The sequence below is a fragment of the Lineus longissimus genome, chromosome 6, assembly GCF_910592395.1.
Source record: "Lineus longissimus chromosome 6, tnLinLong1.2, whole genome shotgun sequence".
Lineage (NCBI taxonomy): Eukaryota > Metazoa > Nemertea > Pilidiophora > Heteronemertea > Lineidae > Lineus > Lineus longissimus.
The window spans coordinates 9,790,530-9,813,532 of NC_088313.1; the positions used below are offsets into that span (position 1 = coordinate 9,790,530).

Consider the following 23,003-nt stretch of genomic DNA (forward strand, 5'->3'; position numbering starts at 1 on the left):
CAGACGACGACGACGACGACGGACACTGCGGTATCGTATAGACTCCCCTACGGTGAGCCAAAAAGCCAGGGGCCATTGTGCTCACCGTATACTCCTTTCCAGGCATCTGTACAATTGCTTTTGCATTCTGGTATGCATGAGCATTTAGTATACCTTAGGCCATGCTTTTTTTATTGTTTGGCTCACGGATCCGTCGACGCCAAAATTCAACATTTGGAATAAAAAATATTTCTTATTTTTTGTCCAATCGCGGATCTGCCAACGTCACCCCGTTATGACCAATATCGAAACATACATAATATATCATAACATACATAGTTGGCAACAACATCAGCTGGTTAAAAATGGCGGCGCATCCTCAAAATCACCATCCCCGACAAGGATATTTGCTAACTGTGACAAAGAGGATGGGTAAGTTGACCTACCGCTACATCAAACATGTGGCAAACATGGCTGGCTAATCATATCAGGAGTTCATTAGAGGTGGGGTCAGCTAGGTCGCCAGCTTTAATGCCAGCAGCTGCGAGTCACTGTCCTGCTGAATTTCATCAAAAAGTTCAGACAAATCGGCCATTTATCAGCTTATTTGTGTTCCCAAACCCGTTCCTACGCCATCAGCAGATCACCTGGTAACAGACACTAACGTGAATTAGGCCTAATTCATTACACAAAGGCCTGCATGATCGTATTTCCCTCTTTTTTTTGGCCACGAATCATCCGGTGAAGCACCGACAATCAGCCAGCTGTGTTATAATTTCCACAGGTCATACGGCTTTCATTACAGGAGCATACTTAGATGCCAAACTGCCCAACAAAGATGGTTCTGACCATAAGGAGAGAGAAAGGACTTCGTTTAAGCCCGCACCACACGGTGAAATTTGCGTGATGCAAGTGACACGCGTGCACGTTGCGACAGGCAAATTCTCACTGTGTGGGGTCGTTTTTTGCTGCGTATCTTCCTCGCGTGTCGAGACGCAGCCGATCTAGCATGTTTGATATTTTCTCGACACGCGAGGAAGTTAATCACCGTGTGGGGGCTACCTGCAGCAATGTTGCGCGAGTTCGACGAATCACAACAAGCAGATCGGTCACATGATTTATAGGTCAGTCACATGATACCAAAATGGCAGCGCCCGGGAACTGTCAAATCCTATGAGAAGTATTATGGACCAAGAAGACCAAATTGCCCTTATTCTCCTGCTGTTACTCCGTCGGAGGCGGGGCCGCATGGAACGTAGTCTTTGGACAAGGCCATGGATTCAGAGAAGAGAGGATAAGGGGGCCTATGCAAATCTAATTGCTGAATTGCTGTCGACTCAATGGGAGCTGCCATTTTGGTATCATGTGACTGACCTATAAATCATGTGACCGATCTGCTTGTTGTGATTCGTCGAACTCGCGCAACATTGCTGCAGGTAGCCCCCACACGGTGATTAACTTCCTCGCGTGTCGAGAAAATATCAAACATGCTAGATCGGCTGCGTCTCGACACGCGAGGGAAGATACGCAGCAAAAAACGATCCCACACAGTGAGAATTTGCCTGTCGCAACATGCACGCGTGTCACTTGCATCACGCAAATTTTCACCGTGTGGTGCAGGCTTTAGAAACAATCAACAACCATTTGTGGCTTTCGCAAAGAAGGGGTTGTATAAAGCAAGTCGTTTGAATCAAACTAACTCCGGTTCTTTATGCGCAAATAAACTTTTTTTCCAAAGATAAACTAGTTTGTCTGATTAAATGAACAAACGGCTTGCCATGATAGTAGAAAATAAGGGGATTGCACTTTTTACCTTATTGGCTCACCCGTAGGGGAGTCTATTTCAAAAACAGTGGCCAGTTTCTTAGTCGATACATTGTAGCACTATGAACTTGAAACTTTGTATACATGATCCTCGAGGTCAAGGAGACCTCCGGCACTGAACTTCGGTCTGATCTGATTCTTGACTTGGCCGCCAGTGGGGCCAAAAATGGAAACCTGAAAAGTGTGATATCTCTCTAATTAGTGACTCATTTTCGATAACATTTTTATGGTAGGTTCTCCTAGCAAGGACACATATCACACAGGTTTTTGATTTGACCTAACTTTCAAGGTCACAGTGGTCAAATGGTGTAAATTGGCCATTTGAGTGTACGCCAACATAGAGGTAGTTGACTAATGCATCATATGCTTCACTTTATACTGCAACCTCTACCTCTTCTAGTTGGTCATGTATCTGTTGAAGTAGGGCCTAGCTTATCCTGTCTCTTCATTATGTAACACCCGACTTCAAAAATGTCGATAAAAAAGGAAATTTTTTATTTTATTTCATTTTCGTTCTTTTTCACAATGTCTGGGTGAACTATGATGCAACAAAGGTTTTTTTGGGCTTCATTACTAGAAAATTCCTGTTCAATTCTTCATTTTGAAGATTAATTTCAGCTTGCTACAGGTGATTGTTTTTTTTCAGACAGCTGGTGACCTTTGAGAACACCCCTCATGGTCAGCAATGCAGTCAGCCAGGGTCTTTATGGTCAACTCAGCTCATGCATGAAGGATTGGGGGTCTTTATCAAAGGTTATGGAAGAGATTTGAAAAATAACATATAAATCCTAAACAAAAAATGTGCATTTGTCATGAATATCGAACACATTCTATGGAATTGCAAGAGCCAAAAAAGTTCATGGGCTCATGTGAATTTTTGAAAAGACACATGAAGTAAATGAAATAGCCAAGGGCCATTGTGCTCACCGTATAGATATTTGGTGGTTAGGAAATCATCCTGGTTAAGAAACATGCTACATGTATAGTATTTAGGTCAAACCAAAGTCGGTACGACATGTGATGTATCGTTGCTTGGAGTACCTACCATAAAAATATTATCGAAAACAAGTCACTAATATGCGAGATATTGCACTTTTTACCTTCTTTAGTTGTGGCTTCCTGGAAGCCAAGACAAGAATCAGATCGGATCGAAATAAGGTGTCCGAGGTTACATGATGTAGGGCGTCAAGTGTACCAAATTTTGAGTTCATAGCTTTTGCAGTTAAGATACGAGCCATAGTCACACTAAAACAGCCAATTGACGCTGATGGACCTATGTGGCCTTGAAAATTAGGTCAAATCAAAAACCTATGTGACAGGTGATGTATCCTTGCTAGGAGAACCTACCATAAAAATTTTATCAAAAACAAGTCACTAACAAGCAAGACATGGCACTGTTCCCTTTTTTAGTTTTGGCCCCCTGGTGGCAAGGTTGAGAACAAGATCGGTCCGAAAATCGGTGTCAGCGGTCATATGATGTAGGGAGTCATGTGTACCAAATTCCAAGTTCATAGCTTTAGCGGTTAAGGAACCTGCCATAGTTACACTCAAATGGACAATTTACGGCATTTGATCTCTGTGACCTTGACAATTTGGTCAAATCAAACACCCTTATGAACTGTGATTTATCCTTTCTAGAACTTACCACCAATTTTTTATCGATAATGAGTTACTCATAAGAGAGAGATCACACGTTTTAGGTTTCGCCTTCTGGCTCCCAGCAGGCCAAGTCAAGAATCAGTACACTAGTCAAACTTATCAAAGGCAATGCAGGCCTACAAGGCCAACATTTCCTTCAACTTGAAAAAACACAGTTTTTATGAATGTATCTTCTCTCTTATCCTTGAACCATTCTAGGCCAGCCTCATACCTGGTGTACCTGGTAATAGTGGATGACTATTATCAGACTCACTTGCCACTACACTCATACTGTCAAAAGGATGTGGTGAACACCTGCTGTTTGTTTTTTGTCATGTCTGCTATGCTAGTATAGTAGTATAATCAACTGTGTTCTTCTTGTTGTTTTTCAGAAGTGCCACTACTTAGTTTTAGCTAAACCTCATTCACCATCCTCTTCCACTGCACACAGCTGTGTAAATTACAGAGCCTGGAACACAGGTGGTGACTATTGGCTTTGTCAAATACAAAAAATAGCATCGCAAAGCGAGCATAACCCCTCAGCCTATTAAGGTTGAAGGTGAGATAATGGTGAAGTTGGCTTAGTGGAGTGGCTAGTTTGCATATGGAAATTAAAATTGTGGAAACCTATTTTGAGGATGTGAGCGTGGCGGCCATATTGAATTTTGAATCGCGCTGATTTTCGAAAGGAAACTTCCCCTCACAAAACTGCATTAGGCCTACACCCACTAAAAATTGATTCCATCCTCCAAGCCGTTCTCCTCGAAATTGACAGAAACTGATTTCAAGCACGTTGCCCTGGTGACCATATTGAGAATCAGAACAAGCCGGTTTTCGAAAGGAACCTTTCTCTAGTCACTCCCAACGTACCTACCAAAAAAGGAATTTGATCGGACGAACGGTTCTCCTCGAAATTGACGGAAACCGATTTCAAGCACGCCGTCCTAGTGGCCATAATGATAATCAGAAAAAGCCGGTTTTCGAAAGGAACTTTTCACTAGTCACTCCCAACGTACCTACCAAAAATGAATTCGATCGGACAAACGGTTCTCCTCGAAATTGACGGAAACCGATTTCAAGCACGCCACCCTAGTGGCCATAATGATAATCAGAAAAAGCCGGTTTTCGAAAGGAACTTTTCACTAGTCACTCCCAACGTACATACCAAAAATGAATTTGATCGGACGAACGGTTCTCCTCGAAATTGACGGAAACCAATTTCAAACACGCCGCCCTGGTGGCCATATTGATAATCGGAACAAGCCCGTTTTCGAAAGGAACCTTCCTCTAGTCGCCCCCAATGTACATACCAACAAGAGGCCCAAGGGCCTGGCGCTCAGCTGGATGACCTAATAACATAGGACTGATGGTGCAAAGTAGTAAATATCGGCTTTATACTACTGTTTGAAGGTCAAGAGAACACGTTATACCACTAAAATTTTCAATGCAGAGCTGCCAGCTGGATGAAATATGATTGAACTAATCAGCCATGGTATGTAAATATTACAGGAGGCAACGGAAGATATCCCTAGTTCAGTATGTTGTATCGGTAGCTTTACAGAAAAGAAGTGTCGGAGAGGATGAGACTTCTCCATGGACAACTGTGGTATGTCCAGGCTGGGTTGTACAGCACAAGGATACAAAATGCTGTCTGTAATTGAGAGGTATCCTGATTTAACAGAGGTCAAAATAAATAGAAATTACCAGTTTGGGACTAATACCACTGTCTTCTTTTTTTTAATAAGGTAGAGATTACAGGAGTCAACAAAATTAATTTTTATTGAGAGAAATTGACCTGTCCTGCAGGTGATTGGAATTTACAATACAAAGGGTCATTTTTCATGACATTGTGCTCTACTGCGTATCCCTAGTGAGTCGATCGGGAACCAATCTATCCTTGGTGCAGACAGGTTCAAATTGGCTATATCTTGAATAGATTGAATTGCGATGAAAATCTAATGCAATAAAGGAGCAATATCGAAGAGAGAAATTAATCAAACCAATTGTCCACAGACATTACCCTGAAATGGCGTGATGTATGCGTGCATATAAAAGTATATCAATTGGTCTGATAGAGATGATGAGGCAATGTCAATATGCCTTGTTCCTTAGTCAGCAATATGCCCTTTTTTATAAGGAGAAGAAGGAGATCCCAGATAGGCCTTCACATGTCGGCTGCCAAATGGCTCGAACCAACTGTCCTATCACTACTATTGATTTAAAATGCGTGCACCTCCTACATGTAGCAATGTCTCGGCCAAAAAGGCACTTAGTCGACAGGCAAGCTAGAAGTTCAGCACCGTGAGCAGCTCCTTGGTAAGGCCATGTCAGGTTCCGCGCGCCTCTTCAGATACATCAAGTATTGAAAGCTGTGGTGAGCACATAAAAAGACCATGGTCACCTTAATTTGAAAATCCCTTCATAATCAAGGACTACCACCTGACTAAAACAGCACCCATAAACAATAGACCACCAATTTGACCCCAGCTCCTAACTGCCGGAAAACCTAAGTCCAGCAACCAAAAGTACCAAAAATACATTTTTGTTTACATTTGAACTGCACACATGTGTTTGTTTACAATTTCATTTCCCGCGAAATCTCGAAAATCAGGTGACCTGCAATCGTGGATTGAAAATAACATTAACCTGGGTTCAGCAGGTCAGCAGGTATACCGGCTGTTCCAATCATCCCCCTACAGCCAGCTGTTCAAAAGGTAATGTTATTCACCCCACAGGGAGTGCAGGTAATTGATTAAGCCCCTGCATAACTTAACAGCAATGGCTTGGCTTCTGTGAGTGGTAAGGAGAATTGACAGTTATTTTATGAGAGTAACATTATTGTGTTGCTTAAAACGTACTTTTTACTCATGTAAGAATCGTAGTACTACTAATAACTTCAACTTATTTTCCGGTTATGATAACACAACACGCATCTTCGTGATCATGATCTTTCTCAAACAAACTGAATGACCTAATCGCCTTGGATGCACAACCACATATCAATTCGCCCCGACGATCGACACATCCATTCGATTCGATAACACTCGATACAGTTTGATAAATAAACAAAGTTTTCGTGCTTTTAGCTGTCAACATCAATGGCTATAATACATCCTGCAGAATAGTAGAACTAATAGAACTAATTTCCGAAGTTTCCAATAGTTTGAACACAAATCAGAACATCACCCTGGCCCATCAGCTGGACTCAGATCTGCATAAATTACGATAAATAATGAGGTCGTCGCTTCAATTTCGCAAAGAAAGTTGACTCCATTCGAAGGTTGTTTTGACCAAATTCCGTTGAACTCATTGTTATGAGGGCATTTGAACACATTCTCGTTGATCTTTTCTATAAACGTGTGAAGTTTCGTACCAAAATACATTTCCGTAAAGGCTTAAATAAGAAAATTTGTCACTTACAAAATCATCGCTCCGGTAGAAATAAAAAGGTCACCGCCATTTTCTTGATGATAGTACTCCAGGTAACCTCGACCGCGTAGTGGTCAATTTATCCCAGACGAGCCGTTCATACAGTGGATGCACTGGCAACACCAGCAGTCCGGTATTCCCTGGTTCGAGGTTTTCATGTCAGTTCGCGGCGGGAAATTTAAAGCGGGGTCATCGGGGGTCAAACAACAGTTTTGCTCACTACCGCCAACTGGTGATATAAATCGACACTAATCTATTTTATATCAAAACTTCTGTATCATGAAGACCTTTTCAACTTTATTTCAAGCTTTTATCTGCTGGAATAGAGCGTCAAAAAATAGTTTTTTCATTTACACATTTTGCCCCCTGGGGAGCTGAATTTGAGTCGAATCGCCCAAATTTTTTTCCGTAAGCAACATTTTCTACGGTGTTTATAAGCAAGACTAGATTTGAAGTGCCTCGGTTGTATGATTACAAAATGCCCAATTTTGTCTACAGATGGCTAGATGGAAGGATGGCAGGATGGGTGGAAGGACGGACACCAATCGAATAGCTATTTGACTAGCTCTGCTGACTTTGTCAGCTGAGCTAAAAATGAATTTGATCGGACGAACGGTTCTCCTCGAAATTGATGGAAACCGATTTCAAGCACGCCGCCCTAGTGGCCATATTGATAATCGGAACGAGCCCGTTTTAGAAAGGAACCTCGCTCCTAGTCACCCCCAACGTACATACCAAAAATGAATTTAATCGGACGAACGGTTCTCCTCGAAATTGTCGGAAACCGATTTCAAGCACGCCGCCCTGGTGACCATATTGATAATCAGAACGAGCCGGTTTTCGAAAGGAACCTTCCTCTAGTCACCCCCAACGTACATACCAATGAAATGGCCAGGGCCATTGTGCTCACCTCATGTGGAGGAAAGATGGATAAAGAGCATGGTATTGTGTCATGTAGTGTTAGGTTTGATGTAGGTCCAAGCATTTACAATTTCCCCAAAATGGCCAATTTACAGTACATTCGACCTCTGTGACCTTGAAAAGTAGGTCAAATCAAAGAAGACCCGGGTGATACATTGAATGGTTGTTAGAATTAGATGTACCTATGATATAAAATTGGTGCCAATCGGGCAAGTCATTACTAGGAATAATGGCATTTTGATGAATTTAGGATTTGGCCCCCTCCCTGGAGGCCAAACGGCAAATCAGATCGCACCAAACTTCGGTACCTGAGATCACCTGACCAAGGGGTACATGTGTACTTAATTTGTGATCAATAGTCATTGCAGTTAAGAAACGTGCCATAGTTACGTCCTGACGGCGAATTTACGTCATTTGACCTCTGTGACCTTGACAAGAAGGTCAAATTAAAAACCTGTGTGACATATACTGTATGGTGGTTAGATGTACCCATGATATCAAATTGGTGGCAATCGGGCAAGAAGTTAAGGAATAATCACATTTTTAAGGTTTTTGGATTTTGCCCCCTGGTGGTCAAGTGGTGAATCATATTGGACCAAACTTCGGTCCCTGAGATCACCTGACTAAGGGGTAAATGTGTACCAAATTTGGTATCAATAGTCATTGCAGTTTAGAAACGTGCCATCGTTACATCCTAACGGCCAATTTACACCATTTGACCTCTGTGACCTTGAAAAGGAGGTCAAATCAAAAACCCGGAGGATATATGATGCACCTTTGCTAGAAGTACCTACCATATTTTTTTCAAAATTTCCCGACTACTATTAAGGGAGATATTGCATATTTTCACTTTTAACGTTTGGCCCCCTGGTGGCCAAACCATGAAACGAATCGGACTGAAACTTGGTCTCCAAGGTGTCATTACATAAGGGTACATGTGTACTAAGTTTCAACTCAATAGCTCTAACAGTTACGAAACGTGCCCTGCTAACGGACGACGGACGACGACGACGACGACGGACGACGGACGCCACGGTATGGGATAAGCTCACCTCTGCTAAGCTCACCTCTGCTAAGAGGTGAGCTAAAAATGAATTTGATCGGATGAACGGTTCTCCTCGAAATTGACGGAAATCAATTTCAAACACGCCGCCCTGGTGGCCATATTGATCAACGGAACAAGCCCATTTTAGAAAGGAACCTTCCTCCAGTCACCCCTAATGTACATACCAAAAATTGAATTGATTATCAAATCCGCTTTACTAGAAATCGACGGAAACCAAGTAGCAGACGCCCGCCCGCCCGGACGGACGGCGCACGTGACGACAATACCCCTCTAGCCCATTTGGGCTGAGGGGTAACAAGAGGCCCAAGGGCCTGGCGCTCAGCTGAAATGGCTAGGTGAAGGCAAGGGCCAAGTGTGTGTCGGTACCGTTATTATGAGGCAACGTGAAGCTATAACGTCTAGCACGCAGAAGTGCTGGTGCGAAGACCTTTTTGCTATATCAGTGCATGCTGAAGTACTGAGTTGACGTCACCCTGCTATATGACGTAAAGTCATTTCTATTGCCGTTGCAGTAGTGGGGTGTGTGATGACGTCAAGGAGTTGTGTGGTGACGTCAAAGAGTGGAGTCCTTGTCTTCATGCAGCGTAGGTGGAACTAATAACATGCACATGGACACAAGGTACATAATTATTACAGTGTATTTTGTGAGGTGGGGCCTGGTGCTTTACAATGGTCAAATGAACCAACTGTTGTCTGGACATTGATGAAGTGGATGCAGCCAAATGTTTGGGACGGTCTTTTTTGTATGTGAAGAAAAGAAGATAAAGAGTTGGTTAACAAAATGAACTTTATTGGTGTGACAGATATTTGATGCCTTTCGGCAGATATTTGAAGCGCCTTGCGGCAGATATTTGTTGCCTTGCGGCAGATATTTGATAATGCTCTCCGGGAATGGAAAGCAGTAAAACGAGTAAGCACACCTTACTCTGAATGTGGGAACAGCAAGTGCTTTCCTGGACTTGAAATGTGCCAACGACTCCTCTTGCAATAACCAACAACAGTAAATCTGTAAAAAAAGAGAAGAGAAATTAACACTGACTGAATAAAAAAGGGTGACATAGACGGGGAAATGTACACCACCGGATACAGTCTGTGCTTGACCAGGCATCGGTCAGATGATATCCTGAACAAGGCATCTATGGAAGCAAATCCAGAAAGAGACTTAACCTTTGAAGGGCACACTTATTACTCAGTGAAAAGTCAGTCCTGTGGGCTGTTTTCCAATTCAAAATAAAAGTGTAACCTCTTTAAATTAGTCTCACAGACTGAACCATAACACTCAACAGCCAACCGTGCCCACATGATGTGAGCCGAGAGCTGGGCTTAAAGATGAGCGAGTGGTGTACTACATTTTGAAAATTGTCTATCGTCTACGACATGTGACAGAACAGGATCTAGTGGACTTAATGATGAGGTACTATCAAATAAGGTGTCCATCAATTGAATCATGAGGGCCTGTTGATTTACCCTCTTAGTCCTAGGCTATCGTTTTTGTCTTTTTTTACAGCCAACAGTACAACCATGCACAGCGCAGTGTACAGACAGTACAGGATTGCAAACCAAAAACATGAGCATTGCTGCCTAACGAAACTGCAGTGGAATTCATACTACGATGTCATAATGTGACTTTCAAAATAATTTTTTTCACGGCCAATGACCAGACAGGGAGAAAACAAACGTAAATGGCGAGATTTGTTGCAAAATTGCCAACCACAACAACTCAGGGACCGTAGCCAAAATGGCCGACGGCGAATTCTCCGGTCGCTCGCGCAGTCCATAAACAAGCATCAATTTTACCAACTTTGGGTGCAAGCTTGGTCATCAAAGTTACAGAACTGTTAGAAATACATCTAAACAACATAAATATACAGTTAAAAGTGCATAAAAATCCCGTTTCAACCTCCGGGCGCTACCTTTTTTTCTCCGCCAGACTTCGGGCCCTACCGGTCGTTATTTAGTGCGACCGCCACCAGAGTGTTTATCAAGATCTTTCGCCGTTTTAATTGCGCGTTTTAGGCAGATCAATCAATTATTACATGCATGCATTATATATCACCGAAATGATAATTGCGTAGGCTATTTGAAACTAAGTTCAGATATTATTTTCGATCTTTGAACTGAATTAAGGCGAGTGATTCTTGACACCCGGTCGACAAATCAGGACTTGCAAAATTCACGTGAGATCGCTTGCATCATCAGCACGTTTGAAAGCCGAATTTCACAAATTCCACAAATATTTATCACATACTATATGTATCACCACAAAGGTAACTCTCTAGACTATTTGAAACCAAGTTCAGATACTTATTTTCACAAAAATTCGAAGCTATGCAAGCGATTTTTCAGTGGTAGAGATCGACGGAAACAAATTTCTCGCTCTAAAATGACATGAGACGAGCACCAACTTTCGCTAATTCGTGCACAAAATTTCCGCAATATTATAAAAAACTATTGATAAATCTGAATTATATAGACTCTTTGCAGTACCTTCACAAATTTCAGGTACATGGTCATGTTGATTAAAAGAGTATCAACCGATTGAACATGAGAAAGTTCACTCACCTTCATTGAAGCAGCGACTACCGCCATTTTTAAATGGTGGCATCTCTTCTATCGATCGGCCAATCAGCAGCACTGCTTGCAAAAAGTTGAGCCACCGCCAAATTTGAAATCGCCAAAATTCAGTCAATGTGCCTGCAGCGCCAACTGGCGGTGAAAACTATATTAATTCCATTAAAAGTAAAAAATGAAAAAATATTAAAAAATATTCAGCCATATTTGAAATCAATATTTGCTCTGTGGACCGAGGTAAAAAGGGAAAGAAATCTAAACGCGAAATGACCTCATTCTCTTAATATAGGTCGGATCGCGCTGATTTTTCGTTTTTTGAGTTCACCTTGGGCAACTCCTAATTTACCACCGTCAACGAAGTGGCTGGGTCTTCCCGGTCAGAAATGTCCAATTTTGTCCACAGATGGGTCCCTAGATGGATGGATGGATGGATTGCAGGACGGACACCATTTGAACAGCTATTCTACTAGCTCCGCTGACTTTGTCAGCTGAGCTAAAAAGGTAAAAAAACAATTTCCAATATGGCTGCCAGGAGCCAAGAAAGTAGGTCATATCGCGAAAAAGAAAAATAAGTCTCATCAAGTTTTAACCATCTAGCCCTAGCGGAGAAGAAACGTGCTCCATTAACGGACAACGACGACGACGGACGCCACGGTGTCGTATAACATGACATTGACAAGATCAATATTTTTTAATAGAGCGGTGTTGGTGAAGACTAGGTCTAACTTTGAATAAAAATCTGTAGTGTTTTTATGTGCTGTGTGAAATTAAATCCTCGTAGCATGTAGGTTTCTAATTTGGCATTGTAGTTTTCAGTATTGGCTATTGACTTCATGTTGAAATCGCCCATGATGAGGTATCTTTCAGTTGGTTCATAGGTTGAAAGGCACTCTTGTAGTCTGTAGACCAGTTTTTGAAATGTGCAACTTGGTGCTGTGTAGATTGCAATGACAAGGATCACTGTGTTGGAGTCTTCTGGATGGATGCAAATAGATATAGATTAAAAGTCATTGCTGGTAATAAATCGTCCATTAATCTTACATCATTTTTCACATAAATCATTAGATTATGAGGTGGTCTTTGCATAGGGTTGGCAGTAACCTTGAAAGAAAGTCAAATCAAAAACCCGTATGACATGTGATGTATCCCTGCTAGGAGTACCTACTATGAAATTTTTATCAAAAACAAATCAGTAATAAGCGAGATATGGCACTATTCAATTTTTTTATTTTGGCCCCCTGGTGGCCAAGTTAAAAATCAGACCGGACCGGAAATCAGTGTCACAGGTCATCTCACCTAGGGGTGTGTTGACGATTTAAATATCCCGGTCCCGGAAGCCTGAACAGCTCCTGACCTGTTGTACAGTTTAGATTAGGTGTTGACGATCTAAAGGTCAAGGTCACAAGGGCAAACGCTCTGATTGGTCGGTTTGCTGGCTTCGCTGAGAGAGAAATCAGGCGACACATAGAGAAGTCTTTGCAGAGAGAGGTTTGACTGTGTTGAAATTGAAGAAAACGCCCTAATTTTCGAATATAGATGCCTGAACGATAGAAGAAGATGACTGCTGTGCAATAGAAGAATAGAAGCGCAAGAGAAGAAAAGGGTGAAGTGCCGTATTTATAGAAAAATGAACTTTTAAACTTCGAAAAAACTTTATACGGTTGTGGCCGCCATTTTGACTTGAAGAACTCTGTAGTAAACAAAGTTAAAAAACCATGATATAAATTTATATTTAATCATAATTACTTTGCAGGGGATCCCCTAAGTATATATAAAATCAGCTTACCTCTCGTCTGAACTTTGAAATGACTGATTTTAATATGTTAACGTCCATGTTTTAAAGACTTTATCCATTGACTTGTTTAGTCTTTTAAATTACATGACGGATGTACATTATATAGTTCACCGTCTTTAATAGTTATACTGTTGGTGTCGGAGTAGACGACTACACAGTTTGTTTATGTGTCTCACAACTGACTGATCAATCGAACCGAGCCAAAAGGTGTCGCCACTTAGATGTCGAAGCTGATCGTCGAGCTGTAGAGTCAAGTGCCAGAAGTTGGGGATCACGTCCATCTAGAGTCGCCATACATTTAGAATAGTTTCGTAGATGTCGCCATTATAGATGATAAAGTTGTTGGTTGCCTGATATAGGTGATACCTGTTGCAGTCCAGTTAGCCCGATGCCATTTGTGAATGTCTTCGCCGTATATATCAATTTCGTAGAAGTCGTTGTCGTAGATGTCGCCGCTGTAGATGTCATTGCTATAGATGTCGCTGCCATAGATGTCGCTGATATAACGGGTGTGAAGCCAGATGTGGTCAGTCGTTGAAGGTTGTTAGTTCACAAATTACATGAATTATATTCCAGTTTGAACTTTAGTTCGTTAGTCACACTGGTATTAAATAATTGTAATTTTAAGCTTTAAAAGCTTGTTAGTTAATATTAAACAATTATAGTGCTATATAGTCTAAAAGCACTTAAAGTATTAATATAAAACTAATACCTATACGGCATATCGAATTAAGACTTAAACTTTACACTGCCCCTTCCGAGGAGAACCGAAGTTTTATATCAGAGGATAGCCTGCGGACTCGTACCAACACAGAAGGTTCAAGATTCAAGAAAATTCCTGCAAGCGGGTAAGCTTGATAGCATTTAGCTAGAGTTAATAGAATACAGTCCATAACGTCGGAACAAGGGGGTCTTGTGTACCAAGTTTAAAGTTCATAGCTTTAATGGTTAAGAAACGTGCCCTAGTTACACACAAACGGCCAATTCACACCATTTGACCTCTGTAACCTTGAAAATTACGTCAAATCAAAAACCCGTAGGATATGTGATGTATCCTTGCTCTGAGTACCTACAATCAAAATAAAATTAAAAACAAGTATTAAGTATTACTATTGAGCAAGATTATTGCACTTTTGGCCAAGTCGAGAATCAGATCAGACCGAAATTTGGTCTCGGAGGTTATATGATGTAGGCAGTCATGTGAAACAAATTTCAAGTTCATAGCTTTATCGGTTAAGAAACGTGCCATAGTAACACTCAAACGGACAATTTACGCCATTTGACCTCTGTGGCCTTGAAAATTAGGTCAAATCAAAAACCCGTATGATATGTGATGTACCCTTACTAGGAAAACCTACCATAAAAATTTTATCGAAAACGAGTCGCCTATAAGAGAGATATCACACTTTTAAGGTTTCCACTTCTGGCCCCTGGTGGCCAAGTCAAGAATCAGATCGGACCGAAATTTATTGTCAGTGGTCACCTGACCTGGGACTGGGGGGGGGGTCCTGTGTACAAAGTTCATAGCCCCAGCGGTTAAGAAACGTGCCACTGTTTTTTTGAAACAGGATACGACGACGACGACGGACGACGGACCCTGCGGTGTTGTATAGAGTCCCCTACGGTGAGCCAAAAATGTGCACAACACTGTCAAACCAGTTTTGGAAAATTCCCCCGAGCATTTTGCTTGTAAGCAGCAATTATATCCAGCCCCTGTACATTTCCCTGTGCATCATATGTGTACATTAACAGCTTCATCGGATCTCTTTTTTAAGATTGTCAATGTTTTAATTTTGAGTTAGATCCAAAATATTGTTACCTTAGACAAAGTTTTCACCATTTTCTCCAAATGATATCATCAGGTCTGATGATTTCCAGTAGATGGCAGCACTGGAAATCTGAAGTTCTGGCTCTCATTGTAGCTGCCGAGGAAGCTTGCAAGTTGGTTCCCCCGGGTTTAGCACACGAACTCAGACCTAAACTGAGCAGTATCATCAGCTCAGCCAAACCTCCGACCCCGAACATCAGCAAGGAGGAAATGTTAGCATTGCAAACCTTATCCAAGGAGGATGACATTCTGATCATGCCTGCCGACAAGGGGAGATCCACTGTAGTTTTAGACAAGGAAGAGTACACGCGCAAAGTAGGTAATCCTTTCCGGCCAATTGTTGACTACACAGGTTCAATTGGTTACAACCTGTCACGCAGCCTTGCAGATCTTTTGGCGCCAATCACTCAAAAAAACCATCCACCACGTAGAGAACTCCAAAGCACTCGTCACCGAACTGAAGGAAGTACAACTCACAGATGAAGAGACTTTCGTATCTTTTGATGTGGTATCCCTCTTTACGAACACCCCCACAAGACAAGGCCTTGGAGGTGATTCGCTCGAGACTCGAGGGGGACTCGCATTTGAAGGAAAGAACTTTGCTAGCAGTTGACGATATCATGCAACTGTTGGATTTCGTGCTGTCCACGACATACTTCAAATTCGATGGTCAATTGTAGTTGTACCAACAAAAATTCAGAACAGCTATGGGCAGCCCGGTTTCGCCTATAGTAGCCAACCTACACATGGAACACTTAGAGCAAACAGCCATTGCCACAGCCCCGACACAGTTTAAGCCAAGATTCTGGAAAAGGTATGTCGATGATGTACTATCGGTCATCCCCACAGGAACGGCCCAGGCACTCAACGACCACCTGAACAATATAGATGAGACGGGTAACATCAAGTTTACCAACGAAGCGATGGAAGACAACAGCATCCCATTCCTGGACACACGGGTGATTAAGAAACAAGATGGTACTTTAAAGGGAAGGGCCCGCCAAAAAATGGGGAGTTTTGGACGGCCCGGTCAAAACCTTAGGCGGGAATAAGGTTTCATTGATAAATATAAGGAGTTTCAAGGCCCCCAAATTACTTGTAAGGTTCAATAGATACTGGCCTTTCATTGGTTTACCGTTTGCGTATCATTTACATACTCTCATCTTGAAAAATATGACAATATTTACGACAGCTAGGTCACTTGGCTGGAATGGCCCCATCTCCTCTTCACTCATGTTCATTGCCGGCAATTCTGGCAAATATCTTGAGTCGTCATGGTTGTCAAACAAGTCTTGGATAATATGCTGCTCCATTTCTTCTGTACTGTTCGGATCAGGGGCCTCGCTCTCCACCGGCCCAGAATCCACCGGCGACTCGAAATATTTTCCATTTTCTCCTCTCTCCAACTCACCACTATCGCTATTGACTGCGTAACATACACTAACATTCTTTCGCTATCATTGCTAACTTCATTTACTGGAACACTGGCCTCTTTGTAGCTGATTATGTAACCCATAGTGGAAACACCTGACAGCGCCGCCCGGCATGATACACGTGCTACTGGCATATTTATAACTAGTAAATAAGGTTGTAAAAATATGTAAATGAGATGCCGTATATGGAAACCATGACGTCACTAAGCAGTGCTTATTTCTGCTACGGGTGGCGCTGTTGCTTGCTTCTGGAGGCGCTATTCAACCTCTTTAAAGACAGTAGTGTACAGAAAAAAGACTCACACGAATCAGTATTTGAATTTTGAATCCCACCACCCTGTAGTACACAAACTAGGTGTTGTTAGAACTTTGTTGGACAAAGTGGATACTGTGGTGACAGAAGACCAGAACAAAGAAGAAAAACGAGAAATTGTAAGAGACGCACTCAGCAAGTGTGGCTATCCTAACTGGACGATCCAGGAAACCAACAAGAGGATAGAGTTGAAGGCCGCCCAGGGCAAGAACAAGCCAAGAAGCCCGGGGAATCCCAAGAGAAGAGCAGGTGAATGGTTGTCGTGCCCTACATTAAGGGTATGGCAGAAAGATTGGCCAGAACACTGAAATCTTACAACATCTCAACAGCTTTCAGGCCACACAAAACCATCAGGAACATTCTAGTGCATCCTAAAGACGAAATTAGCAGGGATGACACAACAGGTTGTGTCTACCGCATTGACTGTGAGAATTGTGATAGTGCGTACATCGGGGAAACCGCCAGGAAATTTGGTACTAGACTCAAGGAACATAAAACAGATGTCACCTTGCACTGCAAGGGAGTCAGCACCCGAGCCACCCTGGCCTCCACATCAGGTGACCACCACAAGTCGGCCATCACAGATCATATGGTAGATAATAACCACGTTCCGAATTGGCAAGACGCCAAAATTGTTGCCAAGGAGGATAAACTGAGACGTCGACAGATTCGAGAAGCATTGGCAATCAGACGGAACACAACATCGATGAACAGAGACGATGGGGCATACCACCTCTCCCACGTATTTGACAGCCTTATCAAGCCCAGGACCCACACGGGGGACCCTAGGCGGGGGCCCCAGAAGTAACAACCAGAACTTCAGATTTCCAATGCTGCCATCTACCGGAAATCATCAGACCTGATGATGTCATTTGGAGAAAATGGTGAAAACTTTGTCTGAGGTAACAATATTTTGGATCTAACTCAAAATTAAAACATTGAGAATACTTTCTAAAAGGGTGCAAATGATGGGGTCCAAAATCTGGGGTCAGCTTCAGAATAGATCAAACAGGTGGTAGCCCAGGGTGGGTAGTGAGCGTGTCCTTCAGTTAAGTCCTTTACTAAAGATTTAGGGGTATCCGAATTTGGATATGGGGTATCTTAATTCTGATAGGGTATCTGAATTCCGATACGTATCCGAATTCTAACATTTCATGAACTTAATTCTAGGCTAGCACATGGAGACTATGAATAGCGCCATGGAAACCAGAAGAAAACGCCCACGAAAACGTCATCAGCAATGTCTGATCTGTCAAATATCACGTTCTGATCACGCCATCGATATGAAATATTCATAAGCTAGAGAGTTAAACATCTGAACTATTTTTACAATTCAAACGAGTATTTTTGGAGAAAATCATGATTAAAATGACCTACCGTGGTCTTCAGGAAATCGAAAAATTTACATGTTTGGTTCCTCAACTATCTGCTAGGAGCACCAAAACGACACGCCACTACAGAAAGAGCCAGCGGTTTTCACTGGTCGGTAAAATTTGTGCACGAATTAACAGAGAGGCCAATCACATTGGTCGATACAACAAGTGTTCGGCAATCTTCGCCAATGTTCGTTTTCTCTTCCGGATTGAAGGGAGGACACTTTACTATGACAGTGAGAGTGAGGTCAGGAGTCCAGAATATGATCAATGTGGTGGGAAAGGCTGTCGCATGGCATGCATGGCAGCCCCAATACAGGAGAAATGTGAAAGTGGCGTTTTGGGGTCGGACGAGGGGTCTCTCACTTCAAATCTGCCTACCTTTTCTTTTTTACTCTTCTCGTACACTTTCCTGGCTTATCCCATTGTTAAGCCGATAATCCCGCTAACTAGGCTTCAGGGGCCTGTGATCAGATTTAAGTGTAAATTTGTAGCTTTTGAGATGCTTTTGTTTAATAAAAGTGTTTTTAGCCTGTTAACAAGAACAACACAGCAACCCAGTCAGTAAACAAGGCAATATATCTCGCTAAGACGCTATATTTATTCACGCCGTGCTCCGGTCTCACTGTACAGTTTTACACCGGTCTCATTGAACAGATATCAGCAGTTCAGTATACCACAGTGTACTTTTACTAATTTTTGTGAATAATGACATTTTTGAGCAGGAGCTTTTGGAGCATGCAGGCGGTGCACAGTGAGTTGATATCTATAACGTATCAGAGTATGGTAAAAAAGTGTGGAAGGTTCGTCGGCTTGACTCTGGAATGGTGAAATTTGAGTGACTTCAAGTTCAACAGGCAGACAGGGGTATTAATAAATAGAGAAACAAAGAAATCGAGAACTTCCCATATCGAGTACCGTATTTTGCTGCGTATAAGGCGCAGCTTTTTGACCCAAGAAAGCCCTAAAATCGGGGGGTGCGCGTTATATGAAGGTGCGTGTTATCTATGGCCTAGCCCTAGGAAGCCACCGAATGATCACAAGATTTTTTCCATCAACTCATTTCTTTTGACGGCTTTTTTGGCTCGCAACCAAGTCGGCGCATTTTTTATTTTTGCACGAAAGAAAAATCGGGAATATCGATGCACTTTGCATAGTTCACCGATGCTAACTCGCCTGTTCTGTACGCAATACATATTAGAATCCTCATTATCATTTCAGTTACTTCTATAAATGTTTTTGAGGGTTCTTAGCGGCAATATTCAGAGCGTAGATGCGAGATAAATCCAAATCGATAAATCAGCTGATCGTGTGCCGCCATGATTTAACATCAAAGCGAGGCATACCGCCAACCACGTGTCAACACACGAAATTGTAGTTGAGCACAACACAGTTTTTCTCTCAATGAGAAAAGCTTTATCGGTTATATCCAGTAGGAGCAAGACTACCGCTGTAGTGAGATAAGAAAGAGGAACGCAGTACAAATGTATCGGCTTTATTAGCAACTAGTATACAAGTATGTGATGCAGGGTCGGAGGTGTGTATGACCACTTTCCCTCTTCATTGTTACAACAGTCCTTTTCAACTGAAAAAGAAATAGGAAGTTAAATTTAAAAACCGGCAAAAATTGTTTATGGCCCAGTATACCCGGTACATTGTGTATACCTGTAGTATGTAAAATGTACTGCGTGTTATACGTAGGTGCGCCTTATGTCTGGATTTTGTATACGGACTCAATGGGTGCGCTTTATACCCCGGTGCGTTTTATACGCAGCAAAATACGGTAGTTAGGCCTTAAAACCTATAATGTACAGCGTGAAAATAGACTAATATGCTAGCCTGGTTTCTTTCTCAAAGCACCGATGTACACCTGGCACGGCGAAGTTGCGGTGTATTCCTGTTTCGCCTATTCCTGTTCCACCTATTCCTGTTCCGCCTATTCCTGTTTCGCCTAATTCCTGTTTCGCCTAATTCCTGTTTCGCCTATTCCTGTTTCGCCTAATTCCTGTTTCGCCTATTCCTGTTTCGCCTAATTCCTGTTTCGCCTATTCAAATGTATTGCTAACCTCCCCACAGACGTAGGAATATGAACCGTCCCTTACTATAGTGTTAAAGGCTATCATTAAGAATAAAGTCTGAAATAATGGATTTAGCGACATGTCAATTCTAGTATTATTCGGAATAACTTTGGAAAATTATACATAGCTTACATAGGCTCATGTTTTAGCTTATTTTAAAAGGCAAGATATAAAATAGTAAGAAAGTTTTACCCTATCATTAGATTTGAGAAAGGTTTCCTGTTTTTATAAAATAAACGACTGCTATACTCCACTTAATCTATTAGTTTTTACTGTGTGTCAGTATGGTCCTATGGTCCTATGGTCAAATAAGTCCCGGTCTGTCCCCGCTTTCAAGGTGACTCTTTCAAAACGGTCATGGCATGGTTTGTTAACAAAGTTGATGGCATTTGATTAGTCAAATTGTCATCACATCGTTAACATCATCCAATTGTCCCCTCACATTTTCCCCATAAAATGGACATGCATCCCTAAGGTTCCCCGTGGGAGAGTCGATTTATTGTAGGGGTACTGGAAAGTAGGCGAAACAGGAAGTAGACGAAACAGGAATAGACGAAACAGGAATAGGCGAATCAGGAATAGGCGAAACAGGAATAGGTGAATCAGGAATAGGCGAATCAGGAATAGGCGAAACAGGAATTTTGTAGGCGAAACAGGAATAGGCGAAACAGGAATAGGCGAAACAGGCATAAACCGAAGTTGCGCCCCCACTTCATATCTCATTTCAGCCTTGTTGAGTATTTAGCATAGTCCAGTCGTAATTAGCAAAGTCTGTATTTTAGATCTACCCGTTGTAACAGTAGATCGTAGTCCGACGTGAGAAATAAAGCATTTCATCTCCGATATTCTTGACTGTTGCCCTGCCAGACGCTACCCGCCTTACGAAACAAGCCTCGTCCCCAGGACCAAACAAGCAGGAGGGACGAGGTTACCAGGTCTAAAATTGCCCAACTAAAGTCTTGGTTGATTGGTTTTTAGTGGTTGTTTTCTTGGTTTTAATAACCTAATACACAGTCAAAACTGTCCAAGCTAGGTTAGGATTTGCTACATGGCTATACGCCCCTTAATTGTTTTGAATTGATGCTACTTCATTTTGAACAAAACAAAATGGCTGTTGGCACACAAGTACTGATTTTGTGTAGCAATGCATTGGGAGACGAGGCCTAACTAGTCGATGGGGGAAGTTCTCGATTTCTTCGTTTCTCTGTTTATAAATAGCCGGCAGACAGTGCATGCGAAAATTCCCAAAAATATTCTATACCAAGCTACTTTCTCTCAAGTTACTCTTCATGTATCCATTGCACTCCAAATAGGATCACAAATAGTCTTTAAAAGTGCACAAAAAACCCAACGAGCACCATTGATGTGACAAAATGGCGAAAAGCTACGCTAAAAATATAGACACCCATTGATCAAACGTCCAAAATGGCCAAAGAAGAACTTGTTGCAACAATAAACATTGACCGGATTCGAAATATCCCGCCGGTTTGGAGTTTACGACAAGTACCGAAAGAGAGCGTGCAATATATATTTGGTTTATTGCGACTTCACAGCTTCCACACTGTTTAATACCATTCCATACTCCGAGTCTGTAAATAAATCTATAACCTTCAATCTCATGGCATAATGCTAATTTAACCGATCCAATACAAAACGCCATACAGGGCCTCCATAAACAGGGCAAATACATGTCAACCAGTATAGCAGCAGTGCAAGATAGGCGGATACACTGTATGCGGCAATGTAAACAAACAAACATGGCGGTCATTCAAACTTCGGGAATTCGAACGCTTCTGTTCCGAAATCAGGGCCATTCTGTTCAGATGTTGCATACTTAACCGTTTAAATTCTCCTCCTGGGCGTTAATCCTCGAATCAGTCATAATGTGACTGTCGAAACCTGGCGAAATAAGCGAAAATTGTCGTTATAGCGCGTATCAAATCTGTCAATTCAGCCACGATACTTTGTTGATGTTTTCAATGATGACGTCAGAAAGTTATCATGTGATCGTTATCGCGACACCTATACTTTTGTTCTGTAACGAGTCACAGATTGCTTGTGTAGAAGTTTTAATTGTCCTGGGATAGAATGGTCCGACCAGGGAACAAATGATTAGCCGATTAGCGGCTATTTTTAGTACTAGCATTATACCCGTGGCGCAGGCAGGTTCAAAACACAATCGTTGTACATGTACCGGTATAGGCCTAATGTAGGCCTATAATAATATATGAAAAAATATTTACATTATCATCAGTAAAACGAAATACAAATATGAAAATATACAAAATTACCACAAAGCCCACTTTGATAAGTAAAAATACCACAGTGGATCAAAGGTCTAAAAGCGCCCTAGTTTTCCAAAGAAAAGACAATCATGGGCTGTACAAAATACCTTAGAGCCACCAGACTATACTGTGGTGGACCGCAGCAGAATGGATAAATTAATAAGTGTTCGAAACGCATCTTCTTGTCCTTTTTTTTCTTTATTCAACCTTGACATGACAATCTATGTAACGACTAACTAAGGATGACAACGATGACGATGATGATGGTTCAACTGTAAAGATAAACATAACAAATGCCTTAACACTAGACAAGTAATGATTTTGACTAGGCCAGTAATATAGTAATAATACTCATAGTTACGAAACAAGCCAGGGAAACCTCCCTTAGATAATCCAAACTGAGGACAAGGAATGACTCCAAGCCGACTTTACAGTAGAAGACAAGGCGTTTAGCTATATAGATTTACGGC

General features: G+C 41.9%; 1 protein-coding gene across 1 annotated transcript in view; it reads right to left on the bottom strand.

Moving 5' to 3' along the window:
- Positions 1-22,215, bottom strand: part of LOC135489008 (BCL2/adenovirus E1B 19 kDa protein-interacting protein 3-like) — a 52,155-nt gene extending 29,940 nt beyond the window's left edge. The window contains exon 1 of the mRNA XM_064774071.1: positions 22,088-22,215. Coding sequence (XP_064630141.1) covers positions 22,088-22,130 — 43 coding nt within the window. The 5' untranslated portion in view covers positions 22,131-22,215. The remainder of the gene's footprint in view (positions 1-22,087) is intronic.
- Between the last annotated feature and the right edge of the window lie 788 nt (positions 22,216-23,003).